The sequence below is a fragment of the Natator depressus genome, chromosome 2, assembly GCF_965152275.1.
Source record: "Natator depressus isolate rNatDep1 chromosome 2, rNatDep2.hap1, whole genome shotgun sequence".
NCBI classification, from domain to species: Eukaryota; Metazoa; Chordata; order Testudines; family Cheloniidae; genus Natator; species Natator depressus.
The window spans coordinates 226400098-226421520 of NC_134235.1; the positions used below are offsets into that span (position 1 = coordinate 226400098).

The 21423-nt window shown below is 41.6% G+C and overlaps 1 protein-coding gene across 3 annotated transcripts in view; it reads left to right on the forward strand.

Annotated features, from left to right (window-relative positions):
* Window positions 1-21423, forward strand: part of PLXDC2 (plexin domain containing 2) — a 402203-nt gene that overhangs the window by 347331 nt on the left and 33449 nt on the right. For all 3 annotated transcript variants that reach the window (XM_074946054.1, XM_074946055.1, XM_074946056.1), the window contains exons 10-12: window positions 4336-4396; window positions 8080-8233; window positions 9939-9977. In XM_074946054.1, coding sequence (XP_074802155.1) covers window positions 4336-4396; window positions 8080-8233; window positions 9939-9977 — 254 coding nt within the window. The remainder of the gene's footprint in view (window positions 1-4335; window positions 4397-8079; window positions 8234-9938; window positions 9978-21423) is intronic.

The window sequence follows — 21423 nt, forward strand, 5'->3', positions numbered from 1 at the left end:
GCGTGAAACACTACCAGATGAGAATTCACTGCTAACTTACACTGATGATAGCGTACACCCCCTTTGCACAGGGATCAGTTACTACACTAAGGGTATGTCTTCACTACCCGCCAGATTGGCGGGCAGCGATTGATCCAGCAGGGATCGATTTATCGTGTCTAGTCTAAATGAGATAAATCGACCCCTAAGCACTCTCCCATCAACTCCTGTACTCCAGCACCGTGAGAGGCGCAGGCAGAGTTGACGGGGGAGCGGCAGCAGTCAACTCACTGTGGTGGAGACACCACAGTAAGTCGATCTAAGTACGTCGACTTCAGCTACGTTATTCACCTTTAAATGGTTTAGGTTTATCTTAGCTGCTCAGTAGCAGGGCATATAGCAGCCACACAGGAGCAAATTTGCACTCAAACTTCCCCTTCCTAGCACTACCAGGGCATCCTACTACAGAGAGATCTGTGGAGACTCCAGGAATAGGCCCTAGTTAATCAAGGGGTTTAGGCATGTAATTAAGCAAGGAGTTAGGCATGAGACTACTCACATGCTTAAAGTGAGGCATGGGCTTAAGTACTTTGTACAAAATCTGGGCCATAGGGCACAACCCGTTTTACATCACAGTAATTTGCAGTGACACTTAAATGAATTCCATACACATTTATCCAGCTCTGGAGCTGAGATAAGCCAAGTGGGAAACAACAAGAGCAGGAAAATGCAATTTCTTTCCACCCTAAGCTGCATGAGAAGAAAATGATATTGGGAGAATGGGAGGACCAAGACAAGCCTGTCCTGGGGTGAAATGGAGGAAAAGTCAGAGTGAGCATAAAGATAACATTTATATATAGATTATCCCTTTCAGTGCTTGTTTCTTACAAACACCAGATGGTGAGGGTGTGATATCCAAGAGCAAGTTACTGCATTAAGATAAATCAGTTCAAGTGCAATTTAAATAGGTTTAAATTAGTCTTTATTAGGGGTTTGCCCCAATGTAACTAGATAGATTGTTAGCTTTACCAGTAGAAGGATTCTATTGTAGAACATTTCACAGGTGCAACGGTTACTGCCACCAAGACTGCCAGTATTTTCACTGATACTTCCTTTCTCTCTCAACGTAGTCTGAGACTGCATTTAAAATGACACTAATCCATTCAATAATTTAAAACAGTACAGTTGCATTTTCCCTGAACAATAGCGTGCTGTTTGTTTTCAGCCTGCCCACTCTTCTAATTAATCCCCCGGTTACACTTTTATTCAGAGGAATAGGTAAATGTTTTAATTGTGCTGAATCAATATTTATATACAGTGTAGTTACGAAACTGATTCAAAACCTTTGTTGCTGAGTGTGTCTTTTCTATGCCCAGGATCTGGGTGTTTGTGTGATGCTTCAGATATCCTGGGAGAGATATGTGGGTTGCTATTAAGGTGGAAGATAAATGTCATAGAAGGGGTTGAATCTCCTGGTTGTGTTTCGTTCCATCTGTCAGGTACCTAGATTTTTCATTGGGGGGGGGGTTGTCTTTTTCCTTCTCAGTTACTTTCCCGAGTGTATTTATCCTGCACAGAGCATACTGTGCTAAATCTTCTGTATTGGGTTACTATGGGAGCTGGCTGACTTTTTTCCAGCACTGGGCCTCTACAGCAGAAAAAAAGGATAGAGGTTTGGCTACTAGAGTAAATGGAAGCTCCTCCTCATCTATGTGCTCTCTACCAAACGGAGATAAATGGCCTCTAGTAAATCTCATGATGTTTATAGCTCCTTTCAGTCTCACATAAGTCACAATGGAAGGATTCATACTTCAATGTCAAGTGTGTCAGCCATGCCAAACCATCACCATCACATATGTAAACACTTGAATTTTCCCTCTGCTTCCTAAAATTGCACATCTGTGTTCCATGTAAATAAGGAAGCCTGGGATTCCCTGTTTCTCAAATAGTGTCCTTGTTCTCATTTCCTAGAACATGCTATGTTAATTGCTTTGCTAGGAGCAGATCTGGGTCATCACTTGAAAATGAAGTTGTTATAAAATGGCCGTGTTGTCAGATGGCACAAATGGCATAGCTAATCAAATCTACTCCAGTGTTTTCATGGCAATAGGGAATTATTGCCATGCCATTAAATGAAAATCTTATAAATGCTTAATGTAGAGCAGGCGGTGCGCTGCTGTAATGACAGGTTCCAGAGTCCTAACTCAGTGATGCAACAGAGATTATATCCTCTAAGACTGGCATTTCCTTGACATGTGTCTCAGGAATATTTTGCAGACAATTTGTTTGGAGCCAAAATTATCTAATTTCTGATAAACCTGCTTTCAGATAATAATGTTTGGGCTCACCAGTGCGTCAGCAGTGTCTAGCCTTTCAAATTCTTTAGGGGGCAGTTATCTTAGGAATGTTTGTTTTACATGTTTTCGATAGGAGCTGTTGCAAATCCTTGCCCAGAGCATGGCTGTATTGTTAATTATGACAAATTATATTGCCTACTGCCATATTTCAGTAGTTTGCCAAAAAGAAACTTCAAAACAGTAAATGAGTAAGTCTGGGATACATTTTGTTCATTCAACCTAATGAATTTGAAATTTGGCACCATCTCGATCCAAGATAGAATACAAGATGGTCCTAGATACTGCTAGACTCCAGTTAAGTGTGGATGTATAATTTTGCAGTAATTATCTGTTTATAATAATATACTGTGGGGTTGGGTATTTTAGTTTCTAAACTTTGGGCCTAATTTTCAGAAGTGCTGAGCCCCCAGCTCTGACTGAAATCAAAAGGAACTGCAGGTGCTCAGCCCCTCTGAAAATCAGGCTCTTTTTAGAGTTGGGCAAATATGGTATTGGCAAAGCCATTCTAACATCATTGAAAATTAGGGACTGAATGTCACGTGCAGGTAGGAACCTGGCTTTCACCAGTTCCATTCTGCTTAGGCAAGTCACCCCTCATCTCCCAGTTAGAGAGAAGAACCCTTAGATTGGGAGAAGAGGACACCATCCCTCACCCTGCTTGGCACTCCTTCCTTGGCCCCCAAGTGAGGGCAAAGATAAACACACCCCACTGTGGCCTCTGTCAGAGTGAGGTGTGTGGAAACTCATAGCCACCAACATGCCATGTTACCACCAAATTTGGGAAACCACAAACTTTTTTAGAAAAGGGTTCAAGTCGCTCCCCCAGCCTTTAACTGCACAGTTTTAACTATCCCTAATTGTTTCATGGTTTTAAAAAGATATCTAGGCACCTTTGAATTATGAAGGGGCAAATAATACCATCCATATATAGCTAATTGGAGTGGTGGGTGAGATTCCTTATGCTTGGTAATGTGAAGAAAAAGAACTCAAAACAACATAGACTGACTTCAACACAGATTGCAGGTGCCAAAAGTGTTTCACCTGTTGCAGTCTTGTACTTGAAAAAAAACCCTTTTGTTTTGTCCCTTTTACTGACCTGTGTCCCACATTCTACTCGACCTATGTTGTTTCCATTGTTGCTGTGGTACATCACCCCTGGCATGACATAATGCAACATAGTGCCACACAAAGCCATTTGCTAAGCAAATCTGGGCAAAATTTTCAAAGCAGTCTTTGGAAGTCTAGCCACTTGCTTGCCCTTTTAATATAACTCTGCATATCTATAGCGCCTTCTGTTCAGGGATCTCAAAGTGCTTTACAACCATTAATGAACACTCCTATGAGGTGGGGAGGTCTATGGGACTCATTAACTTAAAACGTTACAAGCTGCTTTGAAAGTTTTCTCATTATTTACTGAAATTAGAAAGGATTGTTAAAACAGGTTATTAACCTCAGTGAATTTGGCAAGAAATGTGTATGTAACCTAAATCTTTTCAGCTAGTAAGGAGATTGAAGCAGCTGTACAGTATTTGCAGACTGCCACTGGGAGTGTTCAGATGGGTTGTTATGTAATCCTGGCATGTTGATCGTACAGCAGTGAGTGTCTTGATGTCTCAGATCACCTAGTCTGATAAAGGGAAAGCAGTAACGACTGATACATTATGCCCTTTCTGCTATTGCTTTTTACAGACTAAGAAGAAGCCAGGACAGAATGAATTTAATGACTTAATTCTATATGCTTGAGATCAAACTTAAGCCCACACTGCTTGGTGCAGAGAAACAATTAACTGTCAAAAGGGATGGATACTCTGGTATCTAAAAAATGACAAACTGAAATAAACACCCTTAGATGAAAATGGTTAACAAACTATGCTAATCATTCAGTTTATAAATAAATCAATTAATTACAGTCTCTTTCTCTCCCCCCCACCACCTTCCCTACCTGCACCCCTCTTTCTATTTCCATCTGGACTGCTTTTATCTCTTTCATCATTTAAAGATGCTCCAGTGGATTTGATCGCCACCGGCAAGATTGGGTAGACAGTGGCTGCCCTGAAGAGGTAAGAAGGTGCTTTACACCTTGATATGACCACCAAAGGCAATTTGCAGTTATTATTAGGACCTTACCAGATTCATGGCCCATTTTGGTCAATTTCACAGTCATAGGATTTTTAAAATAATAAATTTCATGATTTGAGCTATTAAAATCTAAAATTTCATGGTGTTGTAATTGCAGTGGTCCTGACCCAAAAAGGAGATGTGGGGGGGGCACCAGGTTATTTTAGGGGGTTTTACGATGCTGGTACATCCTTACTTCTGCACTGCTGCTGGCGGCAGCGCTGCCTTCAGAGCTGGGCAGCTGGAGAGCAACAGCTGCTGGCCAGGAGCCCAGCTCTGAAGGCAGAACCACCGCCAGCAGCAGTGCAGAAGTAAGGATGCTGTGGTATGGCATTGCCACCCTTACTTCTGCGCTTCGGACTGCAGAGCTGGGCCCTCAATCAGCAGCCGCCACTCTCCAGCCGCCCAGCTCTGAAGACAGCAGCGCAGAAGTAAAGGACAGCATGGTATGGTATTGTCAACCTTACTTCTGCGCTGCTGCTGATGGGGCATCGCCTTTAGAACTGCTGCCCGGCCAACAGGTGCCACTCTCCAACCACCCAGCTCTGAAGGCAGTACAGAAGTAAGGGTGGCAATACTGCAACCTCCCTAAAATAACGTTGTGACCCCCTGCAACTCCCTTTTGGTCAGGACCCCCAATTTGAGAAACATTGAAAATTTCTTCCCCATAAAATCTGTATAGTAGAGGGTAAAAGCACCCAAAAGACCAAATTTTATAGGGGCAGATCAGATGTAATGGTCCATGATGTATTTTTTATGGCTATGAATTTGGTGGGGCCCTAGTTATTATGCCTCTGATTACATTCTGCAGATTATTAAGCAACATTTTTCAAGGCCAAGTGCATGCTACAATTATCCATATACATTACTTAAAAATTGAGTAGGTTGTATTAAAGAAACATTAGGTTGAGCAATATCATTATTATCTGAAGGTATAAAATGGGCATAATATGAATTTTTTATTTCCATGAAAATATGGTAAACCCAAAAATTAATGCAACAAAAAGGCTAATGCTAAACTTCTGACCCTGCATTGATCGGTGTAGCACTAAGATTCTCATCAGAATGATGGCAGAGGCTGGGCTGTAGTTGCCAACTGCCCTTGAGCCTTCCTTGCCTTTGTTCATCTCCATTTTAGTTGGATGAAAAGAGATCCTTGACAGACTCTGCAAGAATAGCTCTAGCTAAAGATACAGCCCGAGCATTTTGGTTGTGAATTCTGGCCAAGCCTTTAGCATTAAGTACAGATTTTGTTGTTACTCATTTTTAAAGACTTGATACATTCAGTTCTCCTGTAAAAAAAGAAAACAACAATAGATATCTGACATGAGGGAGGGTGGGCGGCGATCCTGGGACTGCTGCTGACTACAGGAGATGCAGCCAGAGGGTAAGAAGGCCCAGAGCAGGTCATTTTCAAGTCACATTCATTAGTATCTTACATTATGTTGGTCCTTTCCCAGTGGCCTCATTGTACAAGTTTTTTTTCATGTGAGGATTTGTGGTCAAATGAACTAATTCATCTAACAGACTTTGATTCTCTCAAAGGCTGATAAAGAGCAATTACTTTCTCTTTTTCAGCACTAAGGGCCAAATTCTGTCTTCAGTTACAACAGCTCAGCCCCAGTGACAGGATATGGCAGGGTATAATTAAAGGCAAAATATGTCCCCAAGTGTCTGTTTAGAAGAGCATGCTCGATTTTAGTCTCAATAATTGAGTCCAATGCGTACACTGATATGAGCCCATTGTGGTGGGGGTATTTTTTGTTGGAGTTCTTCCTCTTATACAGCCCTAATTGCAAAGTAATACTGCATGATTAGGTACAATAATTACATACTAGCTGGTTGTTATAAAGGCTTGTAGCTTCAGCTTTGCAATTTGCAAACTGAAAGTCTAGTGATGGGGTTGCCCTCAGAGTTTTAGTGCTCAGAGAGGTAACTTTTTGAGAACATGCAATTAGGGCTACTAGTAAATCTATCACTATGGGGCGGAACCTCACAGAATGGTCTCGGATTGAAGGATACTGATGGCCACAGGCCTGTGTTGTGAGTCACACAGTGTGACCACACCCCACGAGGACCTCTGGGAGGCATTTTGCCTCAGCCATATACAATGCCTTCCTGAGCTCTGGGGAATGCTGGTGGACCCTGGCTGCTTGGGCAGAATGTGTCCACAGCTCCTCTCTGCACCCATCCAGTTCTGCTAGCTAGCGACCTCTCTCCTCTTTGCCGAGATCTGTACTAGCAATGCTAGCTCTGTGAAAGGCTTGCATTCCCAGAGCACAAGGCCTCTTTCAGTGAGCTGCAAAGGGAGGAGAGAAGAGATACTCATGCCCCCTCCCTCCCTGGGGCACCTATAGAGGATGCACTCTTTCTGGCCCTATATATTTAGATATACACATAATACCTGACCTACTTATCAAAAATATTACTAACATGGTATTGAATTTGAATGAGTTACTGTGTTTTGTGACTGAGAGCAAACTTATATTTGGCATCTCCTGGGGATTTTTTTCTATTTAAATATATAATATTAACATAAGGGCTTGGATTGGGTTTTTGTAGGTGCGGATGGAAGGTGGTGGAAGGGTTGTTTGTTTTGGGGATAGTATTAGGGTGTTGTTGTTTTTTCATTTAATTTCCTAGTTTGCTCTTATGAAAGAAAGGGTAGAGGGAAGAGAGGACAAGAAAATAACCATGCATGTCAAAAGTGAAACAATACACACTTGTTTTTGAAGTTCACATTTCACTGAGATGAACACACTGCCAGGAAGCAGAGTTCACAGCTCTCTGAACTGGATGATGTATGTCGTGTGTGAGGCGGGGGTAGTTCATATATTTGCTGTTGTTTGGCTGGAAATATTTTTCTGCAAAACTGTGTTATAGATGCACTGCAAAGAAAACAAAACAAAAAAGGTTTTAATCTTTACTCCTACTGAATATATAAATGTCACCTTGAGTTAAAAATGTATACATGTGTATGTGTGTGTATACATATGCACATATTCACATATGTGATTTATTATATAAAAATAAAAAGCAAAGTTAACTATTTATATGTAAAGCTATTTTATATATATCATTATTATTGTCTTTGGTAATTTCCAAGGAAAATGTAATTAATTAAAAATTACAATTAACTACACCTTATTTTCTGTGCTATACCATATTTTCTGTATTTTTATTTTACCCAGACATGTATCTTGCTCTGACATGTTTTATGGCACCCAGAAAAAAAGATCGAATGAGGTGTGCATTCCAACTACAATAGCAAAAAAGAACAACCCCCTCCCAAACCGTAACTTCCTAGTGATGAATTTAGACGTTAAAACTTTGTAGCAGTAATAATATACATTTGGTATTCAGAGCCTTCACAGCTTTGTCATCAGCAGGTTAGGCACTGCCAATTTTCCAGTTCAATTGAATACCTGTCATTCTACTGAAACCTGTGCAGAGTATTTTACTTTAAAAACAAATAAATAAACTCTCCAAATATTCCTTGATTTAGTTTCCATTTTCATTCTTTCTGGCTTGGCAGTTTGTCCATACTCCAACTTTTAGTTTAGTGACAAATGGTCTCCACTGAAAACTAATTTTCTTCTGGCTTGTTTTTGGTGTTTCTCAATAGTCGAAAGATAAGGTCTGTGAGAAGAATGTGGACACAACTGAGAAGCCCCCCCATACCACCACTTCTCTCCAGCCAACTACCACGAGGTTCAGAGTTTTAACCACCACCAGAGGAGCCACTACATCCCATCTGCCAACCAGCCTGCCCACAGAAGGTGGCTTACCATGAAATGCTTTAGTCCATAATACAAAGTTGTCTTAGTTACAACGTAAAAGAGAAAACAAATCTTTTGATCCTTTAAGTTTGCGGGGGGGGGGGAGGAGGCAGGAGTATTTGTTTGGTTTGTTTGTTTGTTTTTGTTTTTTGGAGGGAGAAGACTTAGCATGGAGCAAATATCTGAAGGCCTTTCAACGTTTCCAAAACAAGAAGCTTGGATAGTGATGAAAAACAAAGCCCTAATTTTTCTTCTTAGACCAATGACACAAACTCTGTGTCTTCAAACAGCCCTGCCTCAGCTTCTTAATTCTAACTGCTACATCCTGGCTGCCACTACTGCTGTCTTGGCCTTTGTCTCTGCAGAGACTGCCAATTCTCTGCTCCCACTATGTTCAGTTGGAGTTATTTGTATTACAGTAACACCTAGAGGTCCCAGCAAGGTTGAAGGGTTTATTGTGCAAGATGGTGTACAGACATACGGTTAAAGACAGTCAACATTTCAAAGAATTTACAATTATGAAGCTTAGGAGGTTATTGGTGCTCGTCAGAAAAATCAGGTCTTATGGGCCCGAAGCAAAGCCCATTGAAGTCAATGGAGAGACTTGCATTATTGACTTCAGTGAGCTTTGGAACAGGTCCTGAGGGTCCAATGTTGGCCACCTGAAAACAGAGACACTCAAAATTAAAGATTTCTTTTGAAATTTGGCACTAACCTTTTGCGCCAGTACTGACTGCAGTATTCTTTTCCAGAAAGACCCTTTTCTTTCGGGTCCCAATGCAAAGTAACAGGATTGAGAGGTAATGTGGGAACTCACATTTGTAGCTGTTCCTCTGATTTCAGAGCTTAAACCTTGCCATCCTACAGATAAGATATTCTAGCCTCCTGCATCTGGTAGAAGTTCAGCTGGATTGAAAAGCTACCTAAAATGAATCAAGTAGCCACTATAAAATATCATGGCAACTCTTCTTCTAGCAGAATTGCCTGTTAATATATGGGAAGCTGTACAGTGTGGCCAGAATTTTTTAATAGATTCTGGCAGGAACATTTCTAGCTTCTAAGATATTCAAGTTGTTAAGCCTAAAACTGAAGATGTTACAAGGTGGGAGTCTATTGATGAAAAGGACTGGCTTTCATTGCAGCAAAGCAGCAAGAAAAGTTTAGAAGCTGACACTGCAGGATTTGTAGCTTTATTCCTGAATGCTCATTTGCTAATAATGCCCCAGATATTTGGCTCATCAAATATACAAGTAATAAAAGAAATCTGGAAATATATAGAGACTTTGAAATGGGTATATTTTTCCAATGATTTCTTATGGGAACAGTTAATAATTGTTTTGGTTTTTTCTACTGTCAGCTGCTACCTGAGTCCTGAATATGTCATGTGACCTACAGAGTCAGTCATACAAATAATCATACTTATATTACATAGGTAAAGGTGCTTTTAAAAGCTATGGGCTAGATCCTCATACCTTTATTCATTTTGAATTCTGCCTTACTCCACTGATAGTCCTTTAGATGTCTTAGTACTATTAGAGGAGTAAGGTACTACTCAGTGTGAAGAAGAGGATCAAGCCCTATATGAGTAGAACACCAAATTCTATTCTGATGGTTAAATCTGTTGGATATTAGAATATCATTAAAGAGATCTATGACCTAATTAAACTAGGTTTCCTGTGTTAGTAATGGTGAATTTCTTTTTTAGATGATACCAAGATAGCACTGCACCTAAAAGATAATGGAGGTAAGAGGTGATTTTTGTGTGTGTGTGTAAACAGTGTCAATAGGTTACATAACTGCTCAGCTTAATTAATCTAAATCAGAGTGTAGAAATATCTTATACCAGGCCCCCAAGGGACTTAAATTATCCACATCTCTATGGCACAGTACCAGGGTAAAAAGGCTAAGCAACTGCTTAGTAAATTAAATGTTTACAACTGTCTTTATAACTCATTAGTGTAACAGCAAAATAACTTTAGCATCCAAAAAGTTGATCTATTAAAGGCAAAAATCTAGGGGAGAAGATGATATGGGGAGTGGGGCTGGTGATAGTTTTTTAATAACAGTATTCCTATATGTGTTCTGTTGTGATGCCGTCTATATAAGATACTATAAGCTACAGTATTTGTATTTATCACAGATTACAGATGCTATCCACATGTATTCTCTGATTAAGCATATAATATTATGGACCCTTTTCAATGGGGCTCTTCAAGAGACCACACCCCACAGTCCTCCTGGCAGTATCAGCATCTCAGTTCATGCTCCCTTTGGAATTGTTGAGAGTTTTGCCATTGACTTCAAGAGAAGTAGCATTGAGTCACTAAACATAGCTCATTGAAGCCATTAGAAAGACTCCCATTGACTTCAGTGGGTTTGGATCAGACCCTCAGAGTGAAAGCTGATTTGTTCTGCATGACAAAATGCACTGGACCTGCACTGATGTAAAGGGAAGCTTTACTGTTGATACTAGTTACCATTTTACAGTTGTCTTAGGCTTGAAAGAATGTGTGGTGTCCATATGGCCCTTGACATTCTGGATTGATTTTTTGCTGCTTGGTTCACCAGTGATATCCTTGAGGGGATTTTTTATTTAGTTCTCCTCCTCTCATAAGTTAAATATCCCCCTCTGAATCATTTTTCCCGTCACTCATCTGTCTGGATAACATCTTCACCTCACTATCAATAGCAACAGCACAGCTAGGAAAGTATTGAACTTTGCCTCATGCAGGGCTGTTCATTTGTTGTTAATTGGCATGGATTTGAAATATAACTGGAAACTCTGAATAAGGTAACTTACAAATTAACCATTTAAAACTTTATTAAAAGGGATACTGCTATGGTTGGTCAGCCCCACATTTGACCTGTTCTTTCCCTTGTTTGTTTTTGAAGTTATTACACTTCGTTTTGTCAAAACAAATGCTTCAATGCTCTTCTTCTTAAAGAGCATAATAATATAAAATTACATCAAACCCAATCAATATATTTTTAAAAAATAAATTCCAGTTCTCTCCCCCACTGGGGGACCTACTTCAAACACTGTATTTGGCTTTCCTCCTCTTGCCTAAGATCTGAGAAGGAAATCTCTGAAACAGAAAGCAAAATGTACAAAACCAAGAGGAAGAACTCAGATGTAGTCCCTTGGTAGAATTTGTGGTATGGCTTTCTTTAAGCCTAGGTAGGTAGTTTCAGTGCATAAAGCTGCTTGATTTCAGAAATAGAAACCAGCAACTATAGATTCACTTTTCTTGGTTTAGTTCTTGAAATAAAAATCAAGGTGGTGATATGGACTTCAAACAGTATGGAAGCAAAGTCATTCAGCAGGATTTCTCATTCACATAGTAAACCTAGCTTTTAATCTGGGAAGTTGTTCTTCATGAATCTTCAGTTATGCATTGAGTTTTACAATAGCCCTTAGATTAGGATCTGATAAAACCTCCGTAGCCACAGGTTTGTTCTTTGATATGCTGTGATTTGTCAGCCTTTCATAAAGAGTAGAAGTTTCCAGGTCAACCAAATACAGAGTCTTTAGCCTTTCCAAACTAGATCCTGTAAAACTCAAATCAAAGTGAACCTTTTGTAATGGAAAACTAAGCTATATCTGATCAATAAGGGCCTATAGCTAGATGTGTCCTTGGATGATAACAGTCAATAGATGGTTAGGTACAACAAAAGGATTCTGTATAAATTCTGTATTTCCCCTTTGACTGGAACTTTTGAGGCCAAATTTTATCAAGCAGTAACTAAATTAAAATTTTAAAGCAGACTCCAGTTGTAGGTCAAACTGCCCTGACCTTTTAGTTGTATGAGAAAATCACTTGTAATTTAGTGCTATACCCATTCACATATAACCTTGTTTGGCACCTTTTACCATTAATTCCAATTTAGCTTTTATCTATTTCTTCTGCATTTGTTCTTCCATTACTGCCAGTTACCCGTATGCACGTCTAAGGATTTTTTACAGTCGGCTAGCTTAACGTCACACTTGTTAACTCTTCATTCTCTTAAAAGTTTTCAAACTTGAAAAACCTGGTTTAAAAGTTTAGGAAAATTAAGATGTTCTTGTATAATAGCATTGCTTTTTTATATTTTATGTTATAAAAGCCCTTCAATCCATTGTTGTTCTTATTTTCCTTTAACTTCATGTGTACCAAAGCTAACATATTTCAAAAGCAGCTACCTAATTTTTCATAAAAGAAGCAGGCAGCTGGCAATAATGATACAGTAATAGCCCTTTCATGTTGAGAATTCTTGGGTGCGTGATTTAGAATCACTCATTCAGGGAAGCTAAAAAATGGAATTTAAATAGTTTGGTTCACGTAGGATGAACTAAGCTTTTCTAGTTTAAAATTATTTATGATTGAGTGAGCCCCTTTTTCATTGAACTAGTTCAAACTGAATTTAGATGAAAACAACAGATAATTGTCCCAGAGTTCTATATATTTGTTTTGACCTTTTTTAGATAGCTCATTACCATGATCTGCTAGCTGTAGATTCTTCACTTGTCTTGAGTTTGAGCACTGAGAAAGATAGGATTTATGTGTAAGGCAATGGCCATGAGACCAACTGTTGCCATTTTCCATTAGTCGGAATATCTTCTTAAAGAATAAACTTCCATTTGAGAACTACCAGGCTTCACAAATTCATCCTCTCTGATGTGCTACTGTGAAATTCGCCATTGAGCAGAAGACCAACAAAAGGCCTGTATGAGCACGTCTGTATTGCAAAGAAAAACCCTTGATGTCAAGTCTCAGAGCCCAAGGCAATTTGCAGGGATCAGGCTGAGAGGCTAAACATATCAGTGTAGACATTCCTGCTTGGGCAGGAGCCCAGGCTCTGAGACCGTCACCCCTTGCCATGTTTCAGATCCCAGGCTCCAGCCTAAGCAGGAATGTCTACGTTCTTATAAATAACCCGAGCTCCGTGAGCCCAAGTAATTTGACCCAGGCTTTGAGATTCAGCACCACAGGGTTTTCTTTGCATTTTGTAGACACACCCCATGCCACTTATGTCCTACTTAAGCTCTCAAAACCATGTTTTAGCTGGAAGTGAGTGTTGTATAAGACATCTGCTAGTCTTTTGTATAGGGTGAAATACAGTGTGTGTAGTATGCAGATGGCCATCAAACAAAATCAAGTTTTGCAGTCTTGGGAAAAAAACGTGAATACTGTTGCATATATTTGGTACAATACAGCGTTTATTAAAAAGCAATATAAGACTGGACTTTTGCAATGGAGCCTAAGGGTTTTAGAGAAACAAGGTGGATGAGGTAATATCTTTTATTGGACCAACTTCTGTTGGCAAAAGAGACAAGCTTTTCTCCGAGCTCTTCTTCAGGACTGGGAAATGTACTCAAGGTGTCATAGCTAAATACAAGGTGGAACAAATTGTTTAGCATAAGTAGTTAACACATATTTCCAACTCCCATTGGAATTTGGGCACCTAACTGCCTTTGAAAATCCCAGTCTAAATGTATGCAAACATAACAATAAACATTAGATAGGGCCCAGTCCTTCCCTTCTTGTGCACCCTAAACTCCATTTGAAACCTATGATTATGTTTATTATACTGACACCTGCTAATCATTATCTAAAAAGTATTTTCTTTTAACATACTAAGTTTCTGCATGATTCAAAAAAGATGCTAAGAATTGCTCAGTTAGTGATAGCGTGGTACATTCAAGAGCTATATTACTGCTATTTCAGGGAGGTGGACCCTGCTCAGGATAAGATCCACAGGTCATGGCTTTGTTGTTATTCCCTCAGATCGTGGCTTGCCCAAAAGAAATAGTACCCCTGCCCTCTGGCTAATCAGCTCTGATGCCAAGTACACCTGTAGGCCAAGGAGTCAAAAAGCCATGGTTCAGTCTTCCTTTTCCAAGTCTTTTCCTGCGAGAAGGGGAGGGTATTAGCGCTAGTCTGAATTTTGGCAAAACTCCAAATGGGATTTGGCTCTACAATTTAGTCCATTTTTTATAAGTCTAACCCTGAGTTTCTCAGCTGTTTAAAAACATTTGAGTTCTGACATAATTGCAGAGTTTATGCAGTTTATGGTAGCAAAGAATTTCCCCAGTGGAAACTTGACACAGCATCCAACTGTTCTTTATTTTATTGATGCTGTGCTGTGTTTGTTTAAAACCAGTCTTATCAATAAGCAGCTTTAGGACTGTGTCATTAGTGATGGAAACAGCAATCAGAAAAAATAGAGAGATGCTACCAGAGTTCAAAGATAAGAAAAAGAGGGGTATGGAGGGGGGGAGTGTATTAATAGGATGAGGACAGATAGGTGGGCTTTGTGAAAAGCAATTAACCATCCAGACTATCAAATAAACCAGAAAGAAAATTGTCTTGTGCACATACTTTAGTGGTCTTTTAACAAATCAAAAATAACTTGTCATGTGTGATGTGAAACCAAGTATCTAGGTCAGAGGTGGGCAAGACTATGGCCCGCGGGCCACATCCGGCCCACGGGACCCTCCTGCCTGGCCCCTGAGCTCCTGGCCTGGGAGGCTAGTTCCCTGGCCCCTCCCCTGCTGTTCCCCCTCCCCCGCAGCCTCAGCTCACTGTGCTGCCGGTGCTGTGCTCTGGGCAGCGGGCTGAGAGCTCCTGGGGCAGCGCAGCTGAAGGGCATGGCGTGGCCACTGGTGCTCCAGGCAGTGTGGTAAGGAGCCGGGGGGTGGGGGGGGGTTGGATAGAGAGCACGGAAGTTTGAGGGGGTGGTCGGGGGCTAGGGTGTGGATAGGAGTTGAGGCGGTCAGAGGGCAGGGAACAGGGGGGTTGAATTGGGGCAGGGGTCCTGGGGGGCAGTCAGGAAGGAGAGGAGGGGTTGGTTGGGGCAGCGGGGGGCATTCAGGAGCGGGAGGTCCAGGGGCAGTCAGGGGACAGAGAGCAGGGGGTGGTGGATAGGGCAGAAGTCCCCGGGGGGCCATCAGGGGACAGGGAACGGGGGGGTTGGATAGGGTAGGAGTCCCGGGCGGGGTGGGGGGGGAGGGCATCAGACGGCAAGAAGCAGGGGGGTTTGGATAGGGGTCGGGGGCCGGGCCACGCCTGGCTGTTTGGGGAGGCAAAGCCTCCCCTAACTGGCGCTCCATACAATTTTGGAAACCTGATGTGGCCCTCAGGCCAAAAAGTTTGTCCGCCTCTGATCGAGGTAAATTTGCATATTTACTTAAGCTAACAAATGCCCTGTGCCGCTGGATATCTCCACTTTGCTATCTCAGCAGTATCAGCCCAACCAATTATCAAGCCATTTCTCCTCTAGCACTTCCAAGTAATGAATTCGTTCACATAATCAAATTCTCTAGACTAGTTAAAGTTGGAATAGGGTCTTGCATACATCCCAGATCACTCCTGTTTTCTTCAGTTTTATATGAAACATAGTTAGAGTTGGACTATAAACTCCAGATGTTTTGCTAACTGCAGTTCATTGGTTGTACAGTTTCAGTCTATGTGCTTGGAAGAAGAAGCCACTGTTTCCTGAGAAAGGGTAATGGGAAATCTACAGTAGCATGTGGCTGTGAGCAACGTTCTTCCTTCCCAAAACAGCCTATGTATGAACCAAAGGCATTAAAGGGCAAATATATAGTCTATTAAAGAAAATACCTCTGGCTGCTGTTAGATCTAGGTATCTACTAGATAAGAGGATGGCAACATCCATCTTAGCAAACAGTGGGGATTGAACCAGAGACCTCCAAAGCTGAAACTTTACAGCTTGAGCTAAGGAGCCTGCCTGCATAGTTGGGGGCTGTAACAGACTCACATTCTCTGTGTATCAGACCCAGAGGGGAACATGTTATATGTACTGGGTATGTCTACATTGCAGCTGGAAGTGAGCTTGGCCCAAGGGGTAGGGTTGACCTCATGTGGCTAGCCTGAGCCTCCACTGGCACTGCAATGTCTGTGCTGCTATTTTAGTACACAAGTGAGAGCCCCACTACCACTAATCTATACCCAGGCTGGGAGGCTTGCTCCCAGACAAAGCGTAGATGTACCCACTGATTGGTGGGTTATGCTGGCAATTACTAAAGCAAGTACAAACAATGAGTGCCAGCCATCGGCTGAGTTGTGAGCAACGCAGAGCAGGACCATCTTACCAGGAGTTCCTGGAGGCATTGTGCCTCAAATAAACAGTGACCACATGAAGCCCCAGAGGCTATCAATACTTGTTTGGAATCATTCTCCCAACCAGTCCTTTCTTCATGTTAACAATTGGGTGTGAGTGATGGATACCTCTAACCTATGCTCAGTTTTAAAAGTGCTTCTCCGTATTCTACCAATCATTATTCCTGTCAATATAGTCAGGTGTGGGATAAGCTAGAACCCCAACATGCACCAGTACTGCAGAGGACTCAGACCCTAAGAAGATGACACAGCTAAATTGACATGTTCATAAAGATCAAAATCAATCACCACCATTCAAATCCTGACAAAACCAACCACTCACAGCCTTCTGACATGCCCGGAGCTCAAGGAAAAGTGAAACAAACATTCACAATCCCCATCAGCAGCATTCGAAAAATTCCTCCTTAACCCTTAAAGACAAGCACTGGTTTAGCACAAAGCATGGCAGATACAGGGCATGAGTGTGCTGCCTAGGAACTCTTAATGCAGTCCAAACACAGCTAATGCTTACAAAATGGGGGCAGGAGGATCTTGATATTTTTAGCCGTAATGTTTTGTAAAATCAGTCTATTCTGTGCCAACTCTGTTTTCTGAGATATGGGGCTTGACAGCTGTTCCTTTTATAAAATAAATTCTCAATATTTCACTGCAATACCTAAATAATTTTACTTAAAAATTGTAAGTATCCTCTGCAATGGTGACAGGAATTAATTATATTCCTAGCCACGGATAATGCAGCAGTAATTTTGCATGGTGCCATGAGTTACTGAGGCTGTGCTTTATTATTTGGAAATAAAAATAATGACTTGTCGAACTGTAATCCAGCACAAGATCTTTTAACGGGATGGTAATTAACTTGTCACCACTATAACATTTATGCAACAAAAAAATGGTCTTGTATATTTTCAAGTGTTGTTCAATTTTTTTATGGTTCAATCCTTGTAAATTATAAGGCTCTTAGGCATGAGGTACTGTTTGGTTCAACAAATGTGAGCTGTACGCTTTAAATCCAGCCTGCTTGTCCAAGGACTAGTTTAAATTCTCAGCCAGAGGAAAAAGTGCTGAACTCATCCATCCTGGAGAAACAACATCACAGATTAATAATCTTTACTTTCAGGAAATTTAATCTAGTAGGTCTGATAAATTGCTTTCACTTCACTTTGCTTCCTGGTGCTTTGGGGAGTGCCCAAAAGAGCCTTAAGCTAAAGTATGTGGATTTTCTCTAGAATTTTCATATCTTCACTGCTCACCAGTTTTGCTTTCATCATCTTCTTACTGCAGTTATCCTCACAGTAAATATGGGAAATAAGGGATAAATTACCCAGAGAGTCAATACATATATCTACAAAGTCTTCCCAAAAAATAAAGCCATTGTTATTTTCTATGTAGAGAATGCATGTCAGACCCTGGCTTTGCCACAAAAGCCTTGTCTACACACGCAAACTGTAGTGGTTTAAGATATGGTGTAATGTTTAAGCAATTTAGCTAAAGTGAAACATCTGTGTGTGTAGACACTTACCTCGATTTAAGCCTGGCTTATGCTGGTTTAATTTGCCTCTGCTGCTGACGTATCTATTATTGTAAACCAGATGTAAGACCACACACACAGTTGTGCTGGTCTAACTGAATCAATTTAACACCACCCATTTAATTAAACTACTGCAACTTGTATGTGTAAGCCAGGCCAAAGGGTTTTGCTGGAGAGCAGATAGGGGAGTGGAGAATTAGGCACTGTCCAGACTGAATGCTTTTCCTTTAAAATTTCCCACTTTTGTTCTCACCAGTACAGCTCGGAGCCCTGTATATACTAACTTTCTCATCCTTGCTACCATTGGTGAGCTACACAGTTGTTTGTGGAAAATTTGGAGGGAAGACTAGTGCAGATACACCCTGAGTTAAAAGTGCTGTAAAGCTTTATGTCTTCACAGGGAAAATATAATGAATGCCTCAGGGAGCACTAGAGGCAGCTATAGAAAGAAGGTAGCATGCATAGGCCCAGTAGCTGTACCTAACCTCAACTGGTGGGCAGAGGAGACAGTGCCTTGGCCACACTTACTCCAGCTAGCCACACTCCCTTGGGGATGAAGAGCACAGGCAGGTGCTTTGCCAGGCCAAATGACACAGAACACAATTTAGTCCCTTTGAGCCCGTCAGACAGACTAAAGTTATTTCTAGTACAAGCCCCTGGAGGTTTTGGTGTGTATCTAGTGCAGAACAATGCAGTAATTTGCACCACTAGCCTATACCAGTAGAGCATTGGCACCCAGCAAACTAGAGCGCTGGTTCTCACCAGGGGTACGCATACCCCTGGGGGTACATCAACTCATCGAGATGTTTGCCTAGTTTAACAACAGGCGACATAAAAAGCACTGGCGAAGTCAGTACAAACTAAAATTTCACACAGACAATGACTTGTTTATACTGTTCTATATACTGACAGGTTTCAGAGTAGCAGCCGTGTTAGTCTGTATTCGCAAAAAGAAAAGGAGGACTTGTGGCACCTTAGAGACTGACAAATTTATTTGAGCATAAGCTTTCGTGAGCTACAGCTCACTTCATCGGATGCATTCAGTGGAAAATACAGCGGGGAGATTTATATACATAGAGAACATGAAACAATGGGTGTTACCATACACACTGTAACCAGAGAGTGATCACTCAAGGTGAGCTATTACCAGCAGGAGAGTAGGGGTGGGAGGGAAACCTTTGGTAGTAGTAATCAAGGTGGGCCATTTCTAGTAGTTGACAAGAACGTCTGAGGAACAGTGGGGGGTTGAGGGGGGGAATAAACATGGGGAAATAGTTTTACTTTGTGTAATGATCCATCCACTTCCAGTCTCTATTCAAGCCTAAATTAATTGTATCCAGTTTGCAAATTAATTCCAATTCAGCAGTCTCTCGTTGGAGTCTGTTTTTGAAGTTTTTTTGTTGAAGAATTGCACCTTTTAGGTCTGTAATCGAGTGACCAGAGAGATTGAAGTGTTCTCCGACTGGTTTTTGAATGTTACAATTCTTGACGTCTGATTTGTGTCCATTTATTCTTTTACGTAGAGACTGTCCAGTTTGGCCAATGTACATGGCAGAGGGGCATTGCTGGCACATGATGGCATATATCACATTGGTAGATGTGCAGGTGAACGAGCCTCTGATGGTGTGGCTGATGTGATTAGGTCCTATGATGGTGTCCCCTGAATAGATATGTGGATACAGTTGGCAACGGGCTTTGTTGCAAGGATAGGTTCCTGGGTTAGTGGTTCTGTTGTGTGGTGTGTGGTTGCTGGTGAGTATTTGCTTCAGGTTGGGGGGCTGTCTGTAAGCAAGGACTGGCCTGTCTCCCAAGATCTGTGAGAGTGATGGGTCGCCCTTCAGGATAGGTTGTAAAGCCTTGATGATGCGTTGGAGAGGTTTTAGTTGGGGGCTGACGGTGATGGCTAGTGGCGTTCTGTTATTTTCTTTGTTGGGCCTGCCCTGTAGTAGGTGACATACTGTACACTGAAATGTAAGTACAATATTTATATTCCAACTGATTTATTTTATAATTATATGGTAAAAATGAAAAAATAAGCAATTTTTCAGTAATAATGTGACCGTGACACTTTTGTATTTTTATGTCTGATTTTGTAAGCAAGTAGTTTTTAAGTGAGGTGAAACTTGGGCATACACAAGACAAATCATAGAATCATAGAATATCAGGGTTGGAAGGGACCTCAGGAGGTCATCTAGTCCAACCCCCTGCTCAAAGCAGGACCAAACCCCAGCTAAATCATCCCAGCCAGGGCTTTGTCAAGCCTGACCTTAAAAACGTCTAAGGAAGAAGATTCCACCACCTCCCTAGGTAACGCATTCCTGTGCTTCACCACCCTCCTAGTGAAAAAGTTTTTCCTAATATCCAACCTAAACCTCCCCACTGCAACTTGAGACCATTACTCCTCATTCTGTCATCTGCTACCACTGAGAACAGTCTAGATCCATCCTCTTTGGAACCCCCTTTCAGGTAGTTGAAAGCAGCTATCAAATCCTCCCTCATTCTTCTCTTCTGCAGACTAAAAATCCCAGTTCCCTCAGCCTCTCCTCATAAATCATATGTTACAGTCCCCTAATCATTTTTGTTGCCCGCCGCTGGACACTTTCTAATTTTTGCACATCCTTCTTGTAGTGTGGGGCCCAAAACTGGACACAGTACTCCAGATGAGGCCTCACCAATGTCGAATAGAGGGGAACGATCACGTCCCTCGATCTGCTGGCAGTGCCCCTACTTATACACCCCAAAATGCCATTGGCCTTCTTGGCAACAACGGCACACTGTTGACTGTTGACTCATATCCAGCTTCTCGTCCACTGTAACCCCTGGGTCCTTTTCTGCAGAACTGCTGCCTAGCCATTCGGTCCCTAGTCTGTAGCGGTGCATGGGATTCTTCCGTCCTAAGTGCAGGACTCTGCGCTTGTCCTTGTTGAACCTCATCAGATTTCTTTTGGCCATTCCTCTAATTTGTCTAGGTCCCTCTGTATCCTGTCCCTACCATCCAGCATATCTACCACTCCTCCCAGTTTAGTGTCATCTGCAAACTTGCTGAGGGTGCAATCCACGCCATCCTCCAGATCATTCAGATATCTGAAAGGGGTACAGTAGTCTGGAAAGGTTAAGAGCCACTGAACTAGAGAACCATGGCACTACAGAGCCTGTTCATGTCCAGCATCCTGAACAAAGAATCCCTTTGGGCTTGCTACTTCCAAGTCTTCTTGATTCCAGTCCAGAACAGACTGAGTGAAACTAAGTGACTTGCCCATGGTCAAACAGAAAATCTGTGGCAGAGCCAGAAATTGAACCCAGATCTCCTGGGTCACAGTTTGTAGTACTTGAATAAGACCATCTTTCCTCCCTTACATGCAGGGGGAAAGATAGTTTTAAGACATTATCTTAACCACAAATGCAGTGGCAGATTACTGCCACAGCCAATTTGGGGGACTCCAGGGGTGCATTCACACCCTGCGATATGTATCTCATTGTGCTGGTAGTGCTAGTGCCGTGGTGTAATAACAGCATTATGCTAGAAATATGAATCTTGAAAA